The 27020-nt window shown below is 35.2% G+C and overlaps 4 protein-coding genes across 7 annotated transcripts; 2 read left to right on the plus strand and 2 right to left on the minus strand.

Moving 5' to 3' along the window:
- The first annotated feature begins 838 nt into the window (after positions 1 to 838).
- LOC108342961 (uncharacterized) lies at positions 839 to 8392 on the plus strand. Its single transcript, XM_017580910.2, has 11 exons — positions 839 to 1398; positions 2250 to 2374; positions 3156 to 3600; positions 3726 to 3841; positions 4125 to 4911; positions 5210 to 5710; positions 5872 to 6060; positions 6163 to 6390; positions 6937 to 7273; positions 7386 to 7569; positions 7698 to 8392. The coding sequence occupies exons 1-11, from the start codon at positions 1195 to 1197 to the stop codon at positions 8173 to 8175; spliced, it is 3594 nt and encodes a 1197-aa protein (XP_017436399.1). The 5' UTR covers positions 839 to 1194; the 3' UTR covers positions 8176 to 8392.
- Positions 8393 to 8804: 412 nt separating this feature from the next.
- Positions 8805 to 16255, minus strand: LOC108340910 (ATP-dependent DNA helicase Q-like 4A). Of its 2 annotated transcripts, XM_052879663.1 has the most exons (26): positions 16108 to 16254; positions 15905 to 15942; positions 15647 to 15814; positions 15098 to 15155; positions 14702 to 14989; positions 14056 to 14226; positions 13852 to 13982; positions 13319 to 13688; positions 13116 to 13247; positions 12903 to 12989; positions 12680 to 12807; positions 12454 to 12574; positions 12217 to 12368; positions 12009 to 12144; positions 11571 to 11694; positions 11425 to 11495; positions 11274 to 11342; positions 10981 to 11109; positions 10742 to 10900; positions 10538 to 10618; positions 10288 to 10449; positions 10109 to 10161; positions 9744 to 9873; positions 9567 to 9661; positions 9280 to 9357; positions 8805 to 9209 (listed from the first exon to the last, which is right to left on the minus strand). In XM_052879663.1, exons 2-26 carry the CDS (start codon positions 15937 to 15939, stop codon positions 8831 to 8833), a joined length of 3507 nt encoding a protein of 1168 aa, XP_052735623.1. In that variant the 5' UTR covers positions 15940 to 15942; positions 16108 to 16254; the 3' UTR covers positions 8805 to 8830. The 2 variants fall into 2 exon arrangements, 1 of the variants encoding a protein (XP_052735623.1); XR_008250158.1 differs by lacking the exon at positions 8805 to 9209 and having other exon boundaries at positions 9279 to 9357; positions 9567 to 9651; positions 15905 to 16255.
- Positions 16256 to 17883: 1628 nt separating this feature from the next.
- On the plus strand, positions 17884 to 22782 carry LOC108340948 (thiamine biosynthetic bifunctional enzyme TH1, chloroplastic). The gene is made up of 10 exons (XM_017578532.2): positions 17884 to 18019; positions 18177 to 18470; positions 18733 to 18807; positions 19101 to 19176; positions 19262 to 19337; positions 19656 to 19790; positions 20778 to 20842; positions 20974 to 21101; positions 21289 to 21545; positions 22037 to 22782. Exons 1-10 carry the CDS (start codon positions 17963 to 17965, stop codon positions 22566 to 22568), a joined length of 1695 nt encoding a protein of 564 aa, XP_017434021.1. The 5' UTR covers positions 17884 to 17962; the 3' UTR covers positions 22569 to 22782.
- Positions 22783 to 23417: 635 nt separating this feature from the next.
- Positions 23418 to 26283, minus strand: LOC108343343 (serine/threonine-protein kinase SAPK6). Of its 3 annotated transcripts, none has more exons than XM_017581563.2 (9): positions 25828 to 26278; positions 25567 to 25641; positions 25376 to 25477; positions 25154 to 25207; positions 24962 to 25054; positions 24770 to 24862; positions 24312 to 24416; positions 24132 to 24230; positions 23418 to 23910 (listed from the first exon to the last, which is right to left on the minus strand). In XM_017581563.2, the coding sequence occupies exons 1-9, from the start codon at positions 25945 to 25947 to the stop codon at positions 23596 to 23598; spliced, it is 1056 nt and encodes a 351-aa protein (XP_017437052.1). In that variant the 5' UTR covers positions 25948 to 26278; the 3' UTR covers positions 23418 to 23595. The 3 variants fall into 3 exon arrangements, with proteins under 3 accessions (XP_017437052.1, XP_052734994.1, XP_017437053.1); XM_052879034.1 differs by having other exon boundaries at positions 25376 to 25485; positions 25828 to 25894; XM_017581564.2 differs by having other exon boundaries at positions 23779 to 23910; positions 24055 to 24230; positions 25828 to 26283.
- Between the last annotated feature and the right edge of the window lie 737 nt (positions 26284 to 27020).

Raw genomic sequence — 27020 nt, forward strand, 5'->3', positions numbered from 1 at the left:
TAAGTTGAAGCAACGACGTTAAGTCCATGCTGATGTGACCGTACTTTTTCTCTTATCTCTTCTGTTGTCCAGCTTTTTATCTCTCTCTTGTCCAGCTTTTTCTTTGATGATTGTTGAACTTGTTCTTTCTTTATGGAGCTTATTCATATACTTTTCATAATACAGGGACCCAATGTCTTTATTTTTAAAACCGAGTACTAAACAGAAATTCACCTCTTAACATGGGAATGAATTAAGCATTTAAGCCTAATATTTAATAGAAAATAAGTACTTACCTTATCTTCCTGCAAACATATATTTATATATATTAAAATGAATTTACTTTAAACCTGACCTGTTATAACAAATAGTTAATATTTTATTATTACCTCAACGACTATCTTAACAAACCAAAAGTTATTAATTATTTGTTTATCCAGTCCATTAATCCGATAGGTAATACAAAATCTCGATAAAATGATCATAAAAGAATAAATTTTTATATTTTAAAAAGAAATCAAATAATTGTAAAATTTTGTATGTGTGTCAAACTATATTTTTTATAATAAAATCAAAAGTTGGAGTAAAAGTAAATGCGATTTTAAGTAAAAAGAAAAAATGAAAAAAAAATGTCAAATCGATAAGGTAATAGATAGAGATGGGGCAGGAGGGGTAATGTGGTCAAAGAAGGTAGGGCCGGGGGCATTAATGTAAAAAGGAAACAGAGAAAGAGAGTGCCGTTGCGATGGGCATGGTGACGTGGCTAATACCCTTCTTAATCCTCTTGGATTAAGTGTTAAACGAGAACACGCCAAATAAACCCATTCCATTATAAACCCAAACACGCGCTTCGCAATGCCATTTCTGAGGAACTCTCTCTCTCTCTCTCTAAAACACACACACTTTATCTCTCTAAGAAACTAAAAGAAATAAAACGAAGCTCACGCAGCTGAGTCCACTCGTTGGGGGCGGTTCTCTTTTGAATCGTTTCGAAATTCACTTTTCCGTTTCCCTTCGTTGATTGTATATACAACCGATCACATCACTGATCATTGATTAGAATTATTTTTGTAATTATTATTAATATTATTGTTTTCGTGGTTGCGATTCTGTTGCGTGCTGCGTGGTTCGTACGGTACGACGTCGTTGAAATTTCATCGCCGTCGCGCTGGTACGGAGAGATTGGTTGCTGCTGCGTTGTGGTGTCGTTGAAGGATGGCGGCCGGAGTGGAGTTGTCGGATGGAAGAAGCGGCGGCGGAATTGCGATGGAAATTCCGGTCGGCGATGAGGAATCGTTCTCGTCGCCGACGACGTTGCCGAAGAGGCTCCGGCGACGGCTTCGTGGCTCGGAGTGTAAGTCTCCGAGCACGGTGGAGGAAATCGAAGCGAAGCTCCGCGATGCTGATCTTCGCAGACAGGTGCCCTTACTATATATTTTTCCCTTCCGAAACAGTGTGTTGGTTTGGTTGGTGAGAAAGCTTAGGGTCTTGAAATTGAATTTAGAAATGGTTTTCACTTTTTTGTTTGATGGTTTATTTTATTTTTTGCTCCTTGCTTATTTTATCCACGTGTAATTAGTTACTAATTATTATTTATTATTTTAATAATTTAATTAGTTTGTAACGTGAGTGAGTAGAGATTAATCTCATTTAAGACTTTTATTTTGGGTTTTTGTATAAACGCTTATTTATTTACTCGATTCATCGATTGTGGAAAGAGTTAAATGGTTGGTTTGTTACTGCTCTGTTGGTTAATTGTTGTAGAAAAAATTTCTTCGTTTTCTTGCTTTATCTTCAAGGTTGTTTCTGTGTTAGGTAGGATACTTGAGGCTTCTTCTTTTCTATTCGAATTTTGATTCGCACTCATTTGATGGTGGTACTTTTTTTTTCAAATTTCAAAAGGGTCTCTTTTTTCTGATAACTTTCGTTTTGGTTAGTACTAGGTATGGGTTGTTAGCTATTAATTCTTGTCATTAGTATGAATTGGAATCCTAATTATGCTTTAGTATATGCAACATATTATGGTATTTTCATTCGTGAGTAATGATCTAGTGCCCATACGTGTTTTATTCACACTTGGGGAAACCAAATATAATTACAGTTTCTTCCCTGACCTCCTATTCTCCTTTTCTTGTTCTCTCCTTATTATTTGTCTAACTGTTCTTATTCTGTTTTTCTTGCCTCTGACCAGAGTTTCAATATTTTTAGTTTAAGATCATTTGTCTTGTGTGTGAGTTTCTCTCTATTTATCGAACTTCTCTTGGTTGTAGAAATACTATGAGAAACTCTCAAGTAAGGCACGTGCAAAGCCAAGAAGCCCCTCAAGATCTTCATCCCAGGAAGATGATCCTGGTCAGAGACTAGAAGCAAAACTGCAGGCTGCTGAACAGAAGAGGTGAGTTTTTCGCAAGTTTGTCTTGTAAACATGTATTTATTATGGGCTCGTGTTATATAAGTGTTTGTTTTTGTTGCCAACGGCCGGGGTGTTTTTGTTGTTTCATGCAGTAAAACCACTTTGCTTAAAAAAAATACCTTCTTGATCATTCATCAGCCATTAAAAGCAACATTGGGAGTGATTCACACTTGTAAATACCTTTTTGTTTTTTATTTTCTCGAAAAACTCATTCATTTATCATAAAAATATTTGATATATATACGAAGACTTGTTTCTGAGAAAATAACCTTAGATAAATGGACCGGATTCCAATCATAAAATGGTAATATTGGTGTCGTGTCCTTGTTGGAATTGCTTTTCTGTTTTTAATAAACTTCACTTATTTGAATAGATTAATTACTTCATTTGTTTATCAAGTCTGTATTATTTGTGTTACATCTTTCTACCGGGGAACTTCATATAATTTATAAATTTGATTATTATGCAGTTAAATTTTGTGATCTTTCATTCTGATATTTTTTCTGTTTCATCTTGATTGGTAATCGCGAATCTAATTAGAAAATATTTCCTTAAGTTCAGAAAAAGTTAAATATTTAGTATAATTTCATCTAACATCCAATTCGTATGCTGTAGTCATTCCATTGATAGCTACAAGTTTATTTCTTAACTCTGAAACTTTGCTTCCACCTTTTACTATTTAACATGATCTTATCAACTGCCCCCTAATGATTTATTTTGAAATTATTTGACATCCTTTATTTTTTGTATATTATTTACTCAGGTTGAGCATCTTGACTAAGGCCCAAATGCGTTTAGCAAGACTGGATGAATTGCGTCAAGCAGCAAAAAATGGAGTTGAAATGCGCTACGAGAATGAACGTGTAAAGCTTGGAACAAAAGTTGAGTCACGTGTTCAGCAGGCAGAGGCTAATCGGATGCTTATCCTCAAGGCTCTTAGGCAAAGAAGGGCTTCTCTTAGAGAAAGGTCATCTCAAACATTGATGAGAAGGATGGCTCGAGAAAGCAAATATAAAGAGTGTGTACGTGCTGCAATTCACCAAAAGCGAGCTGCTGCTGAAATGAAACGACTTGGATTGCTAGAAGCCGAGAAAAAGAGGGCACAGGCCCGAGTCTCGCAGGTGATACATGTGGCAAAGTCTGTATCTCACCAGCGTGAGATTGAGAGGAGGAAAAAGAAGGATGAGTTGGAAGATCGATTGCAAAGGGTACGGTGTTCACTTGAAGCTCCTCTTCTTTTTCTTTTTCTTTTTCTTTTCAGAGTAAGGGGATGGTTGATTTGTTGTGGTCCTCAATGCGCTTGTTATTAAGTCTCTGAAATTATATTGGTTAGGCAAGAAGACAAAGAGCTGAATATCTCAGGCAGAGGGGAAGACTGCGTGGCTATGCCCATGAGAATCGGAATAGAATGTCAAAGCAAGCAGAATATCTTTCCAGAAAACTAGCAAGGTTTATTTGCATTTAAATATTTATATATCTATGTTTGGTCATGTACAAAGCTTTAATAATTTCACTCTCTGACGTGGATATTTGGAATCTTATCACTGTCTACACAGTTATCATTTTGGATTGGAGGAGATTTGAACTAAGCTATAAATTTAATGTAGGATGAATTTAGTGTTTGAAATTTTATTCCTCCATCAGGATGAGGCCGTAAAGGATGTATTTGAGTTACTTTTTGCTAGCTATTGATATAGGGAAAAGGTCTCCTAACTTTATTTTCTTATTTAAGGTGCTGGAGGCGGTTCCTGAGGCAAAAGAGAACAACGTTGACCTTGACAAAAGCATATGATGTGCTGGGCATTAATGAGAAATCTGTTAAGTCAATGCCATTTGAACAGCTTGCTGTTCGGATTGAATCAGCTTCTACCCTTCAGGCTGTGAAAACTTTGCTGGACCGATTTGAGAGCCGTCTCAAAGTGTCTACAGCAGTTGCTCCTGCCAATAATTTGTATAGCTTGGACGACATTGATCACCTTCTTAAACGAGTTGCTTCCCCCAAGAAAAGGGCTACTCCCAGGAGACCTGTTAGAAGCAGAGGGGCAATGAAAGTAGACTCAGGCAGAGAGTCAAACAATAGCTTGGCTAGGTCGTCCAGGTATCCTGTGAGAATTGTTCTTTGTGCTTATATGATATTGGGTCATCCAGATGCAGTTTTCAGTGGAATGGGAGAACGTGAGATTGCTCTAGCCAAAGCTGCAGAAGAGTTTGTCCAAATGTTTGAGTTGTTGATAAGGATTGTATTAGATGGACCAGTACAGAATTCTGACGAAGAGTCTGTCTCAGCAGCTATGAAGCGCTGTACCTTCAGATCTCAGCTTGCTGCTTTTGATAAAGCTTGGTGCTCATACTTGAATTGTTTCGTGGTATGGAAGGTTAAGGATGCTCGATCACTGGAGGAGGATTTGGTAAGAGCAGCTTGCCAGCTTGAAGCTTCTATGATTCAAACTTGCAAGTTAACTCCAGAAGGAACTGTTGCTGATAAGCTTAGTCATGATATGAAAGCTATTCAGCGTCAGGTAATGTTCCACATCAATAGTTTAGTTTCTTTGTGAATTATATATGCTGTTGATGAACATTTTTTTATCGGAACATTAATGATTTTGAAAACCAACTGTTGTATATTGAAGACTGTAAGATAGACAGATAGACATTTTGGTTCTTATTGAGTACAATTTTTCATTTGCTTACCCCTTTTCAAACAATGTTTCCTGATGTTCATTGACTATATTGAAACCATAGTTTTTTATTTCCTTGACTGCTTTCTTATCGTTGCAGCAATGCATGACCTTATCTTTCTTTCTGCAATTAATGCAGGTCTCTGAAGATCAAAAACTTTTGAGAGAAAAGGTGCAGCACCTTAGTGGAGATGCTGGTATTCAGCGAATGGAGTTTGCACTCTCTGAAACAAGATCTAGATACTTTGGAGTGAAGGATGACGGAACTCCTGTGAGGTCTCCAATGATTTCATCTGTGACTGCAAGCCCAACTCCATTAAGTGAAAGAAGTATTCCAGAAGAGGGTAGTAATCATAGAACTGCAAGGCCAACTCCATCAAGTGAAAAAAGTATTCCAGATGAGAGTAGTAATCATAGGACAAGCCGAGTTGTTCGCTCCCTCTTTAATAAGGAGACAAATACTTCTCCTGGAGAGTCTAGCTTCTCTGCTCCCATAACCCGTTCAGATAGTAAGCTGTACCCTCCATCTGAAAAGCTACGGGCAGATAATGAGGTTATCGTAAATGAATTTCTGCACGATCACAAGTATAGTGTTACTGATGGTCTTGATGTCCCTGATCACACTCAAAACAGCATTGAGGTCAGTACATGTTTGTATAAATGTGACCTTTGAATTAATGGCTGATTTTGGATGAAGCTATATTTTGAGGCTCTTCCTAAGGCCTTTGATGTTGATCTGCTCATATTATCCCACCAACTACAGTCTGATTCGCCCATATAATTTTTTCTTTTATCTTCCAGGGGAAAATAAAACAGGCAATGGAGAAGGCCTTTTGGGATGGTATCATGGAATCTGTTAAGGGGGACCAGCCCAATTATGACCGGATAGTGCAACTCATGGGAGAGGTTAGGGATGAAATTTGTGAAATGGCTCCAAAAAGCTGGAAGGAGGATGTTTTTTCTGCCATTGATTTAGAAATTCTTTCTCAGGTATATATTCTCTTTTTGCAGCCTGTGATGGCTATTACATGCATGATTGGCGTATACCTGATAATATTTTCTCCTTTTCTGACATTTTCTGCATACATGAAGGTGCTGAAATCAGGTAACCTGGATGTTGATTATCTTGGGAGAATTCTTGAGTTTTCACTCACGAGTTTGCAGAAGCTCTCAGCTCCAGCCAATGAGGAGATGATGAAAGCTACACACAAGAAACTATTTCATGAATTGGGTGAAATTTGTCAATCAAGGGATGGTTCAAACAACTCATGTGTTGTAGCCTTGGTGAAGGGCTTGCAATTTGTCTTCCAGCAGATTCAGGTCTGTTTGCTTAGCCTTTTATTCGCCCACTTTGCTTAATTTTATAACTGAAATTTACTTGGTCAATATGTAATTTTTTCTTCTGCTCGGTAATTATGAATTATAGATGCTTTTCTGAAAGCATTCAGTACCACTGCTTTGTTAAGTAATTAAATTTTGCTCGATCAATGCATTCATGTTTTTCCTTTTTCTTTATTAATTAGGAATTTTGGATGCTTCTAATGTAATATATTCTCTGAAATCACTTGAATACTGGTTTCAATTGTAGCTGCAATGCATTGAATAGCTTGAGATGGGTTGCAATTTGTTAGCCATAGATAGGCACAATCTTTCTATCAATGTTACTTTGTTTGTGCGTTGTTCTTGATTATTGTGATCTTCTGTTAGCTTGAAACCATATTTTTAGGGTACATTTTTCCTTTGAACACACCGAGTTTGGATCCTGCAGTGTGGAATTTATTTTGAAGATATTCGTAAGACATTTTCTAGCCTGTTAATGTCTTGCGTTGGTTTTATAATTTGTGACATGATTAATTGTTGTGACAGATTCTTAAGAAAGAGATAAGCAAAGCACGAATAAGGTTAATGGAGTCTTCGGTGAAGGGGTCTGCTGGTCTGGACTACCTCAGGAATGCCTTTGCTAACAAATATGGATCTCCTTCTGATGCCAGTACCTCTATTCCTTCCACACTGAGATGGATTTCATCTGTTTGGAATTGCAAAGAACAGGAATGGGAAGAATACGTGAGATCCTCGGCAGCATTGGCCTCTAATTCATCCCAAGAATTGCTTCCTTCAACTACTCTCAGAACTGGGGGGAATATTTTACTCAAAACAACTGGCAGTCCGATGGCCCTTTCACTTGATGGTGCCAATGCTAAAGGTTCTACATTGAAAAACTTTGATTTTCTATTCTTCAATTGGCTTTAAAGATGTATACTTTCTACTTGAAGAAAACACTTATTTTGATACCAACTTGAATGTTATTTGATCAGGTGGTCAACAGCCAGAATGCAAAGGAGAACCTGTCGATCTGGTTGTGAGACTTGGCTTGTTAAAATTAGTAAGTGGAATATCTGGTTTGACTCAAGATGATCTACCAGAAACTTTATCTCTTAACTTCTCAAGGCTGAGGTCTGTTCAGGCTCAAATTCAGAAGATTATTGTGATTTCTACAAGGTAAAACATATTTGTTCTGAGATGTCTTCACACTCTCTTAACTGTAAAATTTATGCTGGTGTTATATTAATCGTTATTCACCTTGTGCATATATTTGACTAATATTATCTATATTTTGGGAATGGCAGCATTCTTATTCGCAGACAGATTGTGGTGAGTGAAAAGACAGTTGCTAGGCATGCAGATATGGAAAACTTAGTGTCTAAGTGTGGTGCAGAACTGTTGGATCTCCTAGACCGCGTTGAAGATGCTGATATAAACGATATAGTAGAAGTAATCTGCAATTTGCCGAAAATTGAGGGTGAAGAAGCAGGTAAAGCTGAGTCGAGAAAATTGGTTGCTGCTAGGATGGTAGGAAAGAGCCTACAAGCTGGGGATGCTGTTTTTGAGAAGGTGTCTAATGCTGTCTACTCAGCTTTGCGTGGAGTTGTGCTTGGGGGAAGTGGGGCACGTGGGAGGAAATTGGCAGAAATGGCTCTCACCAAAGTGGGGTCTGCTTTTCTGACTGACAAGGTAGTGGAAGCTGCTGCTGTTTTGATTGTAGCATCCACTATTTCAGTTGGTGTTCATGGGCCATGGTATAAACATTTGGCCGATAACATGTGATATATTGGGTTAGTACATTCTTATTAATAATAATTACACACGTTTGTACATAGGAGTGTGTAAAGTTGTAAGCTGTGTATCTTATCTTAGGTATGTAGAGAAGTGACATTGTTTGTAGTAGAATTCTTTTCATGTAACAGACAGAAATGTACATATGTGTCTATCTCAATCTTTTAACATTAAATTGCTAATATATGATTGGAATTTCAACTTATTATATATATCTTCTCAGTTACTGTCACTAATTTTAAATATTCCCTGCAAGTAATGCCATCAAAATCTGAATTTTCAGATGCTTACTTTACTAATTTTGCAATTTGACTATGCGAGTTATCTAAAGTAAGTTAGGCGGAATTTAGAATTTTATAGGATGTATCATTCAAAAAGCCTTTACCAATTAAAGATGCCACATTTTCCAAGTAAAAGTGCGGAAGTTATCCATAGATTTCACTAAATTAAATCTGCACCTCTTCACCAGCACAAGTTACTCTAGACAACTATGATGGTGGTTATCGAAATACAAGTAATACAGAGTTTTCCTTGTTGATTTGCGTATAATAGTTATCTTCCACTCGTACGATGGAAACCATAAATTACTGCAAGCTTGATATACATAGTGCGAAGGGACATGACAATAATAATATTGTATATCATTTCAAGATGTTGTCCATTGAGGTAGTACTCTCCCAGAAGCATTTTTACAAGTCACCTGATCTAATGCATCAATTTCTATGAGGTCAAAGTCTAGGTCTTCATCATGGCATCCAGAAAAATAATCTTCCTCTGCAGAATCATATATCACAGCTTTTTTATTTTGTCTCTTTATAGTCCTTTTCTTAGAACGACCTGTACTATTGGTGAGGGCGTCATCGTCCTCAGCATTTGCATATGGATCTCCATTTGACTCTCGTCTCCTTTTAGCAGAATCTGCACTACCTTTGCTGCCGCTACTGGCTTTGTCCAATTTGTAATATTCATTTATGGTATTCTCAATGGTTTCCAGTATCTCATCCCCATACTTGCTTACCTTTGCCCTGTGTTAAACCAAAATTAATTAATGCCTATTCACCAACAAGGAGACCACTATTCTCAGAACAAACTTACTTGCCAATGCCATTGATATCAAGGAGTTCTTCTTTCGTTCTCGGCACTCTCTTGCTCATCTGCTGCAACGTGGCATTACTAAATAGAAACAACAGCTTATCAGATGCCTTTATCACGAGTAGTATATAACACATACGTCATATCATGTAATAAAGCAGAAATGGATTTATTAGGCAAATTTTAATTTTCAATTGCATTCGTTATAATGCTATACCCTATAGAGTAACTGAATCCAAAATGGAGACACTGTTACTTGTATTACAAAAAGAAAATGTCTAATAAATTACCCAAATATGTGGTAAGCAAAAACACTATCTCCAGCTTCTTTAACAAGAGTTGTCCTCAACATACGCAGAGCAGTGTATAACTTGGCTGAAAGATTCTGAAGCAGATTTGTCTTTAAATATAATTCAAGAACAGATAGAAATTGCAACAAACAAACTGAAAGATAACCCATTTCATACCAAATCCACTTCAGTTTGAGGCTGAGGAGCGTTAGTTGGAATAACATTCGGCTTCCCAGATGTCAAAGAACCCTTGGCTGGAGTTGCATCAGATTTCCCTGGTTTTAATGCCTTTACAGACGATGGAAATCTACAGTAGTTGAAAAATTCCATGAGTAGAATATGAACAGAGAAAAACACGCGTGTATTGTGAACTTGAAGCCCTAGAAAGCTTAGACAAAGATTCAAGTCAAATCGATCTCATATTTATCAAAGCCCTCACATACAAAGAAAAAGGAACTTTCACGGAAAGATGTTCAACCACGGTAAGAATTAGCTTTCTAATTCAACAAAATTAAGCAAGAAACAGAATGAGATTGACAAACCTCAATATAATTCTGTGCCCAGCAAACAGATTACAGACCTTGAGCTCATTTACCTGACATTTTTTAATGCTTTAGAAAACTTACAGTCATAGAAGCTAATTATGTAAACTAACATTGGAAGCACAATGAGCAAATGTTAAACTCGGTAAAATTGCAGTATATAACATGAGCACTGATACCTTCAATATTGACGATACCGATCCATAATAATCACTTTTCTTTACTTCTTCCACAAGAATATCCTCAACAACAAGATGATGCAATATTCGGGAAGCCTCACCCTTAGCTAGATGCTTTCCAGCACCATGAAGGCTCACTGTCTCATGGCGATTTTTCTTGACCTTTGTTTGACATTAGAAGTACACTATCAAGAACGATAATATATTGCAAAGAATGAAAAAGAAAACAAATTAAATGCTTATGGCATACCATTTGGCTAAAGGAACCACGATAGACTTCTAATATATGAGATGATGAGAACCTCTGTCCGGTTAGCTTAACAAGTTCAACCTAAGCATAAGACAACAAAAAAGTAACTGAAACTGCGAACGAGAGGACTCAAATATTACACTCTAATAGAACTTCAATAAATGGAGGGATTAAAGAGTATGCTGATAGAAAATGTTTCCGAACCAATTGCTTTGCTATCTCTGTGACATCCTTCTCAATGAAATTTGTGATCTTCAAGCAATTATCACACGTTTTGTGACAAGTTGAAGAATTAAACTTCTCCCCAAAATGAACAAGCTGCAGAAGGCGCCGACAGTCGACATCATTTTCACAATAACTAACCTGAGGCAGTTCAAGACAAATATTTAGTGATATAATAATAATAATAACTATAATTAGAATCTCAATTTTTTTAAATTTACCATTCGCATAAGGTTTTCAGTGTTTGTTTCTAGTATGCTTCCAGGATTTATCATATTTGAACGATTGTATCCAGATGCCATGGGACTTTGCTCTATTGATCCTTGACTTATCATATGCTTGACTCGTATCTGTAAATATGAGATGCAATTATACATAAGCAATAAAGGAAGTTGAGTAAGGAGATGGGATCTCAGTCATCACTCGTTTCATTTGATTTCCACTAATATGAATGCTAACTTAGGTTCAATAAACATATTAAAATACAAGTAAGAGGGTTGAGATCGATACTAACATAATCACTATAATTATAATATAATACACAGGACGAACGTTGACCATCTCTACCAGCTCGGCCACATTCCTGAGAGGAAAATAAGAAGCATGCACGTAAGCCAACAGAAGCAAAACCTATATACCTAACATATTTGATATTCTGCCAGTACCTGATGATAGCCTTCAATAGATTTTGGGAGAGAATGGTGAATTACAAAGCGGACATCGGGTTTATTAATACCTGAAATAACAAGTATAAAATATGATCTCATACAATTAATTAATGCAATAGGCAGTAGCAAGGAAGTAAATATACCCATTCCAAATGCTACTGTAGCACAAATTATATTGATTTCATCTTTGCTCCACTGTTTTTGAACAAAGGCACGTTGAGCAGGATCCATGGTACCATGATAAAATGCACATTTATGTCCAAATTCCTGAACAATGAATATAACTAGATAATGTATTCACAAGCTGAACGAATTGATATTAGCTTCCACATTTATTTATTTTTCAATTAAAAAAATGAATCAGCTTGTTAAAACTGGGCTCTACGTTCAGGAAGGTCACCAGATTGCACTGATGCTTTTCAGATACCCACATTTTCATGCAGAAACAGTGAAACAAAACAAAAAAACATGAACCATGATGAAAAATGAAAGAAAAGCTAGAGCAAGCCAAAAAATCACAGCCAATTCAACATATTACGCTTTTAAGTCCAATATACAAATATGAAATAATAAGAACTAACCTGCAAATTGCTAGCGACCTTTTCACAATCCATTCGTGAAAGACAATAGATAATGCCACATTCATCAAAATGATTCTCTCTAATGAATTTGTCAATGTCTTCCAAACACTTTTTGGTCTTGGGGACAACAGAATACCTGCAATGTTAAAAATGAACATGATTCATCCATTGAAGGTTTAGCAAGAAGTCAATTCTTCATTTAACACACCATAAGTTTGGGCGATTAAAACTTTGCCGAAAAACAATGCAGTTAACAAGACCAAGTGCTTGCACGACATCTTCTTTTACGCTAGCAGTTGCTGTAGCTGTTAAAGCTAAAACTGGAGTATTTGGAAATTTCTGTTTCAATATACCAAGTCCCTGGTGAAATCAAGAGTGACAATTAAAATTTAAACAATACATTATCATAGATTTGCATCAATTTGAAGGGCACAAAAGCTCCAACCTGATAATCTGGTCTAAAATCATGCCCCCATTGGCTCACACAGTGAGCCTCATCAATTACAATCCTTGCAAGCAGCTCACGAAAATGTAAATTCTCTAAGTGTCGCAAAAGATTATCACTTCTGCAGTAAAAGTAAAAACAATAGCATCATGAAAAAAAATGAAGAATATGACTCTTAAGTTAAAATGTTTCATAGAATAGAGCAGCTATCAATGATGGCACTCACTTGACAACCTTTTCAGGTGTCACATATAATAACTTGTATTTACAGTAATCAGAATTAAGTTCTCGGAGGATCTCCTGCTGTTCAGTCCATTCCATATTGGCACTTAAGTAAGCAGCTGGTATATTTGCCTGTAAGCCAAGCCAACAGGAGCAAATAAACATCTATCTATCAATCAGAAAAACACAGGGCAGAAAGAGGAAGCAAGTTACAAAATCAGCAATACCTGCAGTAAGTGCATTATTTGATCCTGAATAAGAGACACAAGGGGAGAAATTACTAATGTTATACCATGACAAACAAGAGCCGGTAACTGCAAGACAAGACATTGTAAGATGACAGTTTTGGTAAAATCTAGACAAATATATCAACAAAACCAATAAAATGAGATAGGGAAAAGGCCATAACTCGAAAAAGGTCTTTAGAAAGATCGTATTACCTGATAAGTCAGACTCTTTCCACCACCAGTGGGCATCAGAACAAAAACATCACATCCACTCATTGTGGCATTAATGACCTCTCTTTGATTGGGGCGAAAGGAATGATTTCCAAATACCTTTTTATTATTAACCTGTAAACAAATAAAAAAGTTATTAAGACGAGTTACATTCACTGGAAACTGACAATAATTCAGTTAAATACCTCTAACTCTTTTGTCCAAGGAAAATCGTGGCTGCTCCAGCGTTTGTCTCCAGAACCTTCAATGTAATTAACTTCAATAATCTTTGGGATGAACTCTTCCCGCTCCACCGGGCCTGATGATGTGCTATAATTGTCTACAGAAAAAGATGGAAGAGACTGGAATGTTGAACCACGTGTCCCATTACCCATATAAGCCTGAGTATCGTATTGCTTGGATCCATTACAGGCACCAGTTTGCTGAGGTGTTTCATACACATATGATGCGGATGGTGCCGTGGATGCAGAAAAATGTGACTTTTTCCTTTCCTCGTTAAGATTACTTGATTGAGTATATTTTTCTAGTTGCTGAATTTGCTTATTCAGCTGTGACCTAGCATTAGTGACAAGTTTTATTTTCAACTCAAATGCTATTCAATTAAAAAAATATGCTGTAATTTTTTTATGCATAATAATTTAGCATAACACAACTATAAATTAAAAAAAAAAAGATGAAAAAATGTTACAAACAATGTAATTCCAAGGGAAATGCACACCTATCATGGCGAAGCTTTGATATCTGTGTAGAATTGAGGGTTTCACAATTGTCGAGCAGTTCATTAGAGATTGCAATTAGATTATCCTTCAATTCCTGCAAATGAATTGCTGCTTCAGGGCAAAGCCCTAGCTGCAACCAATTTTAGGATTAGGCCGATCAATCTGACAAATAAACATGGATAACTTGGGAAAGATCAAAATACCTTGTACCCATGGATGCAATCTAAACACAGGTCTGGTGGCAAAACATCATCCCCCTGTCTAGCAAATCCATCTTTATCTGCATTTGGTGTTACAGGAGGAAACTTGGATATTGACGGCTTAGGAGTGCAGGTCGATTGGTATTTCTCAACAATTTGGTCAACATCAATGTTCTTAAAGGCAACCAGAAGCAGGACGGAAAAAAGAGAGAGAAATCAGCATCTACATGGATCTAAGCAGTTAGGATAAACTTGACTAGGTAACGGTTTATTTTTAAGAAAAGGCAACAAAGCAGCCACACCAACTACGGACAAAAGGACATAATCAGAGAGTGAATAAAATGGCCAAACATCCTCGTCAGTCTCCACTTCACAAAAGAATTGTGCAAACTACCACCTTCAAGTTGGAATAACCAACATACATTCATCGGCAAACTAGTAGTAAAAGACTGAAAGTTAAAATAACTGATACAAAATTATGTATGACTGCAACTAATAACTATGGTAAGCCCTTTGATTTTATATCAGTTCATTCAAAAACAATAAAATCAAGCAAGTTGCAACAAATTGTTGGCAATTCTAACTTACAAGCCTAATGAGACCCAGATGAATTTGACTCGTTTAAATTAATCAATGCATACTAAATTACCTCAAGTATGTTATCATCATCAATATCTCCAGACATGCAGTTAGAAGACTCGTTGATTTGGCCTGTGTACTTATTATGATTGTTCAATGAACCATCCAAACCCCAAGAAGTATTTCTGCTAGCTGGAATGTCAGTGACATCAGGACACATACGGTTGTCATTCTGATAGCCTCCATGGATTGGTGCTGTTCTCGTATTCTCATGACTCTGACAATTAACATTGACAGTTTTTCCAGGTTGTACATAGTTCCTACTAGAATTTTGTAGACTTGAAAGAGCATCCCAAGCCTGTCAGGAATTGTTTCAACAGAAGTTATTGCAAACTGGAGAAGTCTCAAATAAGAACATTTACATTGGCAAACTACTCACTTTCATATAACAGTTATACTACTATACCTTGTCAAATTGTACTCTCTGTGAAACTTGAATATTTTCACTTCGTTGAAAAACAAACCTGAGAGAATTGACGCATTAGAGAGCAAGCTGAAACTGAGCTGAAATCCATATATTAATCTAGCATATCAAGTTCCACAGAAATAGCACAGCCACAGTTGACAAAGGAAACCAACAAATAAAATCCATTCAAAAACGATCTCAGCACTGAACAGCAAAAAAGTGGAGTAAGAAGATATAATCCAAAATGGTAACTTTTAAATTGAAACAAGTTTAAACCAACATCTACCACGTTATACCGAAGTGTTAGCAAAGCAATAATAGTCGATTGAAGTAAACGGAAATTTTTAGACAGAATTAATGTCTTGGCAACCCCTGGGAACGAAATTGATTTCCCTGTATACACACAAAAACTAATGAAGCCCCAATGCCTAGCCATTCCAAGAAAGACCTATAAATCCTATTGTCTAGGAACTCTGGACATGAAACTCTGAACGAACTGGCAATATAACAAAGTACAAGAATGAATGACTGTTGAAGTAAAAGGTGTACCCGGCAGTCTCAGGGTTCGGTTCTTGGTGGCGGGGCTTCTTGGGCGGAACAGAGAACAGAAAATTAGAGCTCAAAAACTTCTCTTGGGAGGAGAAATTCTCATGAGCATTGGCATGCCGCAACCAGTCCCTGTTATTCTCTTTATCAACGCGAACTGAATTGGTTTCACTGTGAACATTCCAAAACCTAATTAGCCACTAACTATAAATGATGAACCACAAAGATGGAAACAAATAGAGCGAACCCAAGCATCATTACCCTGGTCTCATTTGAGTAGCAACCAAACAACACATTCCCTGCAGAATCAGAACTCAATTTGAATTACAGCAACACGGCGCAATAATAATGAAGAAAAAAAACTCGTTGGCGTGTCTCATCAAAACATGGGCATCGGTAAATGGAAGAAAAAATGCAATGGAGATTGCAAGGTTGAGTGGAAGTAGAGCGATTCGAATCAAAACCCTAGAAAAGTGATTGAGGAGAAAAGTTGGCCATTGAAACACAGAGATCCAAATAATCGTACGGAAGAGAAGAGAAAGAGCTTTTCCAAAGCCTTGGCGGGATTTTTCATTTCAACGAATCTACTTCTGCAAAATCTTGATTTTTTTTTTCTTTTTTTATAACCCAATAAAATAAAATATAAAAAATACTGTCCAAATTTTTTTATAATTCAATTAGCGGTACAAGATTTTCAACTCCCGCCAGGAGGATTTACACATTGCTGAGACAATGACATAAACCTAAAATTTTAACTTTTCTTTTTTAAAAAATATTTTTTTGCTTTGTCTTAAATATTATGAAAAGTTAAAATTTCAATATTTTTTAATTAATGATTGATATGACAAGAGAGATAATTAGATTTAAAGTAAATACAGAAGAAACCCATTATTTCATAAAAGTTTAAATTTCTCAAAAATTAAATTTATAATTATATAAAGTTTAGAGAATGATTCATCAATTTCGAAATAAATTTTTATTTATTTATTTTAACTCTTTCACATAAATTTAAGTAATTATAATTAAGTATCTGTTTAAAAGAAATTGAATACTCAAATTTCTTAAAAAAAATTCAAATAAATTTTAACCATTTAATTGTTAGATTGATTAGATAATGAATTTACTTTCTTGACTTATTAAAAAAAGTGACATTTTATGTTTAATATAAAATTATATTGTGATTAATATGAAAAGTAAAAAAAAAATATTACATTGAAAATATATTGCATTTAATTATTTACATGTTATCACCTAAGGTGAGATTTTATATTCACTAACAATATTATTAGGTTGGCTTATGGTTTATCACTTACATTAACCAATAAATTTCTTGTTAGGTAACAAAACCATTATGCTAATGAATTATATATCAACACCTATAATATATTTTATTCAACATCATTTAATAAAAATCATCCACTTCACATTAATAGTAATATTGTTGTAATATTAACTACATGGTATTTTTTTTATCATAGAAAACAAGATTGTTATTTTGAAAGATAACTACGTATCCGACAAAAAATAAACTAAAAATACTATATAAAAATTGGAATACTCAACAAACTAACAAAATTTAATAGAGATTTAGTTGAAAACATTCTAAAACTTAATTTAGTATTTATTTAACAAGTAAAATATTTAATATTTAATTGTATATATTATCTTATTTAAATTGAACCTTTATTTATTTACAAAAGTTTAGATTTTATTAATTTTTTAATTTAAATTTTTGCTTACAATTTTCATCTGAGCATATTTTTTTCAAATAGGATTATATAATACTTATGTTTATCTAAAATTGCAAATACGAAAGTGAATAAATTTTTTTTATCTTTGTAGATTTGTAAAAAAAAAAATGAGTAAACAATGTACAAGAAATATAAGCATATTTCGTTTTTAATATGCTTAAAAAATCACTATCCTAATAAAAAAAGTTTATATCATTAATTTTATTTGAAGTTATTTAATGTTTTGTTTAAAATAATTAAATATTAAAATTCATATTCAATTATATTAAACATCAACTTTGTCTGAATTTAAATAAAATTATTAAATTAAAGTTTTTAAAATAATATTATAATTTTGTTATTATTTTAAAGTAAAATTACTAACTTAATCATGTACCGAATTGAAAATATAAAAAAATAAAAATAATAAGAAAATATATTAATATAAAAAAAAATAAATAATTTATTAGCTAAACAACTTATAAATTACAAATTAAAATTTGTGATACATTTTCATAATATTCAGACTATCCTGTTCTGATCTATATTGTATTAATCTAATTTGAGTGGGGTAACTTTCAGGGAATGAATGGCGAGCAGTGAGTCTCAGCTTCTGCGCCGCCACTTCGATTATGGCGGTGCTCCGGTAAGTCAACCACCGTGCCGTATCCTCTTCGCTTCACTTTTTCATTTTTCTCTTCTTATGAAGAATAAATTCATCAATAAGAGCAGACAACTAATTCAATGATCACAAACCCAAAATCCATTGACATGTTGTTCTGCATGTGTGTGTCTCCTGGCAGGTGGCACCGGTTTTTAGAAGGAGTTTGAGGTTCCCGTTTTGGAATTCAGTGCATGCTAATACCGATCCTAATCCAAAGAATCATCCAAGTCTAAGAGTGAAGATTCAAGCGCAAGCAGATACGATGATGAAGCCCGTTTCTGATAACAAAATCCCACATGTGCTAACTGTTGCTGGGTCTGATTCTGGGGGTGGTGCTGGAATCCAAGCTGATCTCAAGGCTTGTGCTGCACGCCGGGTTTACTGTTCCACTGTCATTACTGCTGTCACTGCACAGAACACTGTTGGGGTTCAGGTTCGATTTGATTTTAATTTCATAATGATAAGAACTCATCTGTTTCGTTTTAGCCGTGATTATTGAACTTGATTTCATGCATGTTGAATTGGCTTATGTTATACTGGAATCAAGTTGGGCTGGTTCGAGGCTTATTCGTATGATGAACTATGGTGTAGTTAACTGAGTTCTGTTAATTTTTTCGACAGTCGATTGAAAGACTGAGTTTTTGATTTTGTGTTGTTCTTTTTTTTACCATTTTTCTAAAATTTGTGGCTTGTAGGGTGTGAACATTGTACCTGAGGATTTTGTGGCAGAGCAGTTGCAGTCTGTGCTTTCTGATATGCATGTTGATGTGGTAAGTGAAAATAGTGACTGCAACGGCTATTAGAAACCGGATTTATAAACTTATCGGGCATGTTGGTCTGTTCAAACTAGCAAGTTCATGGATTGCTAACGTTCCCACCTTCCGGCATGACTTGCTTCTTAAAGTTAACGTTATTTTTTTCCGTAGTCCAGTTTTATTGTTTGTTTTGATTTACTCAGTTATGCGGGTGCTTACTTTCTGTTCTTCTTTATACATCCTGATTTCTAGGTTAATGGTGTTTGCTATTATTTTTTCCATTTGAATTAATTATTCTACGTCTTTAGGTCAAGACAGGCATGCTTCCTTCTCTTAATATAGTTAAGGTTCTCTGTCAGATCCTTAGGAAATTTCCAGTCAAAGGTATTCACTTGTACAAAAAATTCTAATGTATTTGTTCAATTGCAATGGGAGTGACTCTGTACTGACTTCTTTTTTCTGAAGGCAGCTCTCGTGGTTGATCCTGTCATGAAATCTTCCAGTGGGGATGTACTTGCTGGTTCTTCTGTTTTGACTGGATTTCTGTATGTGTTTCTGTGCTTGAACTGTACTGTTTTTGTTTGACATGAAAGTGTTTTTCATATTCTTCTGTCTTCCCTACTTGATCTGGATTTTATTTAAAGTCCTTTGATTATATAATAGCCTTATGCTTAATTTTCTTTGTTATGGGTTTCTGCTTGTTAGTTTTTACAGTTGTTGGTGGATAACATTAAAAAATTATATATTTAAAATTCAGTTTTATTTTCATCCTTGTTACAGTCACTAAAATGATTTCAAAATTCACATTTATTACAAAACCTGTAGGAAATCAGTTCAATTTATTTATTGGATATTGAATGCAGGGAGGAGCTGCTTCCCATGACTGACATTGTAACCCCAAATATAAAAGAGGCATCAGTTTTACTTGGAAATGTGCCGCTGAAATCAGTTTCTGACATGCGTACTGCTGCCAAACTGATACATGATATGGGCCCTAGGTTTGTTTCTTTTAATCTACTTGAGTATTTCGTTCCAATCTAACTAAAAGGTCTTTTTGCCTCTTGCTGTTTACTAATTGTTATTTCTCAAATGTAAGTTTTTTTTTATTCTTTTAGCGAAACTGAGTTGTATGAGTAGTAGACTTCCAACCTTAACCTGCTTGTTCGGCACAGCTTTAGCTTTACAATATGACTCGTGGACCTTTTAAAATTTTATTTCATATTCTCTTACATAGCTCAAACTATGATATCAATAATTAAAAAGGAATACTGAGAAAACAAATCTGTAAGAGTGCTAAATGGCTATATTTTTCTGGAAGGAGAAACATACCTTACTGAAATCATTCTTCCCGGAGGGTACTACTTAGTAAATTTCTTTTACATAAATATTAGAACTTTATAGTGAATTGAGCTTCTAAAATCAGAAAAGACAGTCATAAAAATTGTATGTATGTTATATATACACTTTCAGCCAGTTGAAAATACCTCATATCACATGAAATAGTTACTAGTATAATATTTGCCTTTATTGTAGTAGTATTGCATTGCCTCTGTTTTTTTTTATCTTATTTATCTTCAGACTTTCCCTAGAAACTTGGAAGAAGATGTACATGTGATACTGTTTATATCTAAATGACGGATACAATATCCAGAGCCAGAACATGGACTCAGACTTCTACCAAAAACTTTCCATAAGAATGCACTGTATTTTGTACATGTCTCGTGTAAATCACCTCTAGTGAAGTTTGATTATATGTATTATATGCTTATCATATTGCTGTTAATATTGATTTGCAATAAGTAAATTATTAGATTGTTTCCCTAAATTAACAATTACTTCGCCTGCTTCTATTAGCAGAAAATTGGGATGGTGTTGTATACATAAAAGAGTTACACTTCATGGATAAAGGTCATAATAAAAAAAATATAGAAAAACTTCAACTTCAAAGTATTGTGCATTTACTGATTATTAATTTTTTTTTGTAGGAATGTACTCGTCAAGGGTGGTGACCTCCCTAATTCATTAGATTCTGTTGATGTATTCTTTGATGGTGAGGTTCAAGTCTTTAATTCTGAGACACAATGGACATAAACAAAATCTATCAGACATAGCAACCCTTTGCAATGTATGTCCAAATCATTTTTCAAAATGAACTCCACTTATAGATCTTGAGTTTTGCAGGTGATGAGTTCTACGAGCTTTGTTCACCACGTATAAATACCCGCAATAGTCATGGTACTGGTTGTACCTTGGCGTCATGCATAGCAGCAGAGCTGGCAAAAGGTTCTTCAATGCTTTCTGCAGTTAAGGTTTGTTCAACTATCTCAAATTATTTGATAATGATATTGAAGGATCTCATTGGGCAATGCCCATGATTTACTCCCCTTTTATTCTCTCTCTGTAATTTAGATACAAAAGAAACAAATGGAAATAACAGATATTGAATGATGGAATATTCTATAATTGTGATCATTTTTCTTATTTGGATTCTTGCAGACAGCCAAACATTTTATTGATGCTGCCTTGGATTATAGTAGAGACCTGGCAATTGGAAATGGAGTTCAAGGACCTTTTGACCATTTTTTTGAACTTAAGAATATCAATCACAGTTCTTGGAGGCAGAATATGTTCAACCCAAATGACTTGCTTTTATATGCTGTAACGGATTCAGGTATGAATATGAAGTGGGGCCGTTCTATTGCTGAAGCTGTTAAGGCTGCTGTAGAAGGAGGTGCTACCATTGTTCAATTAAGGTTTGTTTGATCAAATATGCTTTATTTTTTGTACCACCCTATACATCTTACAGAATATCTGAGATTCCTTGTCATCAGTATTTGACAGTAGATAGAATTCACAGTGATTTAATGTGCTAGGCACCCTATTCTAAAGATCTGGAAATTACTATTTTTTTTATCGTGAACAATCTTAACCTTATTCTTGATTTTTTATTTTGTTTATTTCCTTCTCTCTCACCCCTTCTCCGCCCGAATAAAAAAAACATTAAGCATCCAGTATTTATTGGCTGAAGAGTTGAAGTTTAGCTGATTGTTACATCAGGAATATTTTCTATTAGTGTGTCCAGATTTCTCTTTGTTGTATTTGAAGCCTGCTTTATGGTGCTTCTCATCTCTTGTATGTACAATTAATACAGTCCCTTTTCTCTCCTTTCCTCACTCAACACTTAAATCTCCCTAGTTTTAACATGCAGCAATCATTTTAGCCTGGTATGCGTCTGACTTTTCAGGGAAAAGGATGCTGAGACACGGGATTTTCTTGATGCTTCCAAAGTATGCCTTGAAATATGCCGTTCCTATGGAGTACCATTACTGATAAATGATCGTTTAGATGTGGTACTTGCCTGTGATGCTGATGGTGTTCATGTTGGTCAGTCTGACATGCCAGTACGTCTTGCAAGAAGCCTACTTGGTCCTGAAAAGATAATTGGTGTGTCATGCAAGACGCCTGAGCAGGCCCACCAAGCATGGATTGATGGGGCTGATTACATTGGTTGTGGTGGTGTATATCCCACTAATACAAAAGCAAATAACCGTACTATAGGCTTAGAAGGCTTGAAGAAAGTATGTGAGGCCTCTAAACTGCCTGTGGTAGCAATTGGTGGCATTGGTCTGTCAAATGCACGTGCGGTCATGGAAATTGGTGAACCAAATCTGAAAGGGGTTGCTGTTGTGTCTTCTCTGTTTGACAGGGAATGCATCTTGACTGATACAAGAAACTTGCACGCCTTATTAAGTGAGCCAGCATTATTGATACAATGAATATGCCCCCAAATGTGGGAGCAATTTTGTTTAGCTCTCGTAAGGGAGTGATACAACAGTTGGTTTGCTTTTCAGCTAGGATGGAAATATGCGACTGCTGATTCTTTATGCAACATGCTAAACTTAGAAAATTCAAATAAGGGAATTTATGCGATGCTAAACAATCGTGGGTGGCAGGACAACGTTTTTGGAGGTTCATTCATTTGCCTTTATTATATGTTCGGCGTACCTTTTGATTTATAGCTTGAATGATCGCAAGATTTATTGCTCGAAAAAAACTACCCTGCTTTTGTTTTTTGTACTTTTTCTACTGTACAAAAATAATCAGTCTATTTTCATCACCAACGTTTTGCAATGATATAAAGCCTCAGAACTTTTTAATAGAATATTGACTGGTTTTTTACAACAAAGTAAAATAAAATACCCTTCAGCTTAAACCAATGGAAGCTCTGAGGTAACTTCTTTGGCATAATAAATGTGCTTGACATAAAAATATATGAATCGGTCCAATACAATTCCACCGAAGATGGATACTTATTAATATAACGATTATAAAAGTTGGATACTTTGATAAATTATCGTACTAGTGAAACAATTTCTTATGCCAAAAGGTTTGGAAGAACTAAACTATATTTTGCTGTCCAATACTGAGTTACAAAAATTAAAGCTTCTACTACAGTTATCATATAGCTGAGAGACATGAAAAAGGTAAAAGAAAAAGAAAAGGACACAGGGAACACTACACTCAGCATTTTTACCTCCACACAAAAGCATATGGAAAGCCTGTGACCCTAAATCCATTCGCACATAAATAGGGAGGCGAGTGGAATGGGGAGCAGAAAGGACAAGTTAATATTTATAAGATAGTCAATTTAACAACCTTAGAAAAAATGTACATCCGTTTATTCAACTACAAGTCCTATGCGGAAAACTGAATTTTATACATACGAGCAGAACACTCACCTTAGTTGAACTAAACCAGGTGCGAAGGAAACCAAGAATCTATTGCTCTATCTAAAAATCAACACTAACTAACATGAAATTCCCCGCTTGCTTGTGCTTCTTTGACTCTCTTTTCATACTCATCTTCCTCAGCCTCAACCTCTGCTTCTTTTGTTTCATCCTCATCTTCTTCTCCTCCCCAACCAAATCCTCCAACTGACCTGGACGCCGGAGGTGGAATCTTGGCCTCCTCAACAATATTCATGATGTCCTCTATACTCTGAAGTGAAAAGGTTGGATTTTCTTTTCTGTAGTAGGCAGCTTGAGCTACTTCTGTTAATTCTCTAGGCAAGTTCTTTAGAAACCATGGGTGGGACTTGAGTTCCTTAATGGTAATTCTCTGCAGTAAATCAATATCTAGAGTGACAATTTATTTTACCAAACAATGTCCACTTGTTGTGATGGGAGAGAAAGAGGGTAGCTTAAGCATACATGCCCTTATCAGTTCAAATCTGAAACTTAGCAAATGACTGAAAAATATTACCAAACTAACACTATAAAATTGTTGAACAATTATGAGCCAACTTCAAGTAATATCTTTTGCAGGCAGTATGTGCATACCCTAGCTGGATTTGCCACAAAAATGCGAGATAGCATATGTCTGCAGTCTTGAGATATGTGAACATAGTCGGGGATCTTGTATTGAACAGCCATAATTCTCTGTATAAGAATGTTACACAGTCAGAAAGTGCAGGCATTTAATAATTGGTCAACTGAGATGGATGATGGGAAGAAAAGTACATTGATGGTTTTCCTAAAATTTTTGGGATCGTCTTGGTCTTCAAATGGGTATGCTCCCACCAACATTACATAAAGAGTCACTCCACAGGACCATACATCAGCTAGCTGAATAGAAACAAAACACCAAAGAAGAACTAGAAAATGAACATCGTTGATGTTATCATACACAGGAAACTCATCAAGAAAAATTTAATCTATCCGTGGCCACTTCAAATATTTCCTCTGTCACCTTTGTAAAAAAAATTCAGAGCAAATCACACAAATAAGTACAATATGGCTTTATTTTGTAAGAGCATTTTGTACTGTAAACTATCCCATTCGCACATACTATTTTGTCCACATTATTCAGATAATTAAATGTCGACACATCAAGTCATTGCATACAATGCACAATATTACAACACATTTAGACATTTCAAGGCATCCTTACTCTTATACCACAATAGAAACAAAGTTACCTTTCCATCGTATTCTCTGCGTGAAAGAACCTCAGGCGCAATGTAGGCTGGGGTTCCCACAGTTGACTTAGGCCTTGAATGAAGCAGGGATGACTGGGAAAATAAAAGGTTATCAGATGCAAAACTGCTAAAGAAAATGACTTAATAATTCATTTGAAGAAATAAGCGTTGATATCGCTCCCATAATCGAACCTTAGAGTAACCAAAATCACAAATTTTGAGCCGTGGGGCAGGGCTGCCATCCAATAAGGTGTTTTCAAGCTTCAAGTCTCGATGACAGATTTGCTGCAAAAGAAAGAAATTACAAAGAAAATAACCGCAAAGGAAGCCAAAAACTAATTACCATCCGAAACAACTCATTCCCAATATAATTATTCTATTCACCATGGAATGACAGTAGCTAACTCCTGAGATGAGCTGCTGGAAGAAATATCGACCCTGGAAAAGTAGGAGATAACAAGAATGAAAATCAAACAATTGAATTTCCAAGCACTCGGTTGCCAACAATGAAGTGAGGGAAGGGAGATAAGTAGCTTCATGTCAGTGATGAGTAGAGAAGTGAAAAAAGAATTTGTGGACAGATGAAAAGAGAGAAAGTGAACAAACCTCATCTTCACTGAATCTTCCAGCACTGCAAATCCTCTCAAAGAGCTCTCCACCAGCTGCATACTCCATAACAATGCCCAGATGAGTAGGAGTCAAAACCACCTGCGAAGCTGAAATCACATATTAAATAACCTAAACATGACACAAATAGTACTCTCACTAAGATCATATCATCTGTACAGAGTACAAACCTCCTTGAACCGAATAATATTGTGGTGGCGAAGACTTCTATGGTTTATGATTTCCCTGGCAACATTCTCATCAATCTAGGAAACACACATCAATAAACTCAGTCACAGCCAACACGAACATAAAAAATAAAAAACTAAAAGAGATGAAACCGGTGATACATGTTAACTTGAATTGAATCCTTTTTGGGTTATAAAAATTGACAATAACATGAATTTTAAGATAAGAAGTTAAAGTTAAAGTGAAAGTGAAAGGAGTAGAACCTTGTGACCCCTTTCAATGTATTTCATGGCAACAAGCTCCTTGGTTTCTTTGTGCCGCATGAGCCTTGCCACCCCAAAATTCCCAGATCCTATATCCTTGACGAGCTCGTACTTCTCCATCCTGAACCGGAAATTTGAGAGCTTTGAATGCGGTTAGCTCCAGATCGATAGAGTTCCAAATGGGGAATGGAGAGAGAATAAGGTGCAGCTACGCAGAATAAAGGTGGCGAATCCAAAGATACTGGGATTTGGGAGAGTTCTAAAGGAAAGCAAAGAATCGCAATTTGCAGCAAATTAATAATAATCAAATCCGGATTTCAAGACAAAAAAGTTTGAATAATTTGTTGAAGAAATGAACAGAAAAATTGCAACTTGAAGAAAGGGTTTTTCAGCGAAGAAAGAGAGAGTAGAGAATGGGACAAAGGAATTGTTGTGTTATGTGCATAACGTGGCAGTATGGTGTATGTTACTACAGAAAGCGATTGATACAAAAAGAGAATATGAATATCGTATCTATCTATATCGCACCTTCTTCACACATCCTCTTCAAATTAATCTCACTCTAATCTTATCATTATCCTACAAAATTATGCTATTTTAAATTAATATAATATGTTTCTATATTTTGGAAATTCATCTTCTTATATATAATTATAAGAAGTGATTGAGTTCAAGTTTTTGTATTTATATTTTTTTCTAACACAATTTCCATTTCCATGATTATGGAAGGAACCACATTTCAATGCGTGCCATGTTGTCCCATCATTCGCCTTCGTTTTTTGACTTCTTGCCTACTATAATGTTTTTATTTAATATAAAAAAAAAATTAAAATATATATATATATATATATATATATTCCATCAAATTATAGCCATACTATATGGATTTAATTTATAGAAAATTTATCTTCTCCATTAAAAAAATTAATTAATAAATATTTTTTAGAAAAAATAATCTAAACTTTAGTGGGTAGAAAGATTGGGTTGGTCCAATCCAACTGAAGAATTTGTTCAAATTAACTTAGTCCATTGTAAATGAGTTGTAATTTTTTGTTTTTTTGCTTAAGTTGACCCCATGACATAACAATAAATCATTTAGTACACTTTAAAAAAAATTAAACTTAAAGTTAAAACTGAATTTTTGAAATTTTAATAAACTTTTAGTCATAATTATTTATATATAAATAAATATT

The sequence above is a fragment of the Vigna angularis genome, chromosome 6, assembly GCF_016808095.1.
Source record: "Vigna angularis cultivar LongXiaoDou No.4 chromosome 6, ASM1680809v1, whole genome shotgun sequence".
NCBI classification, from domain to species: domain Eukaryota; kingdom Viridiplantae; phylum Streptophyta; class Magnoliopsida; order Fabales; family Fabaceae; genus Vigna; species Vigna angularis.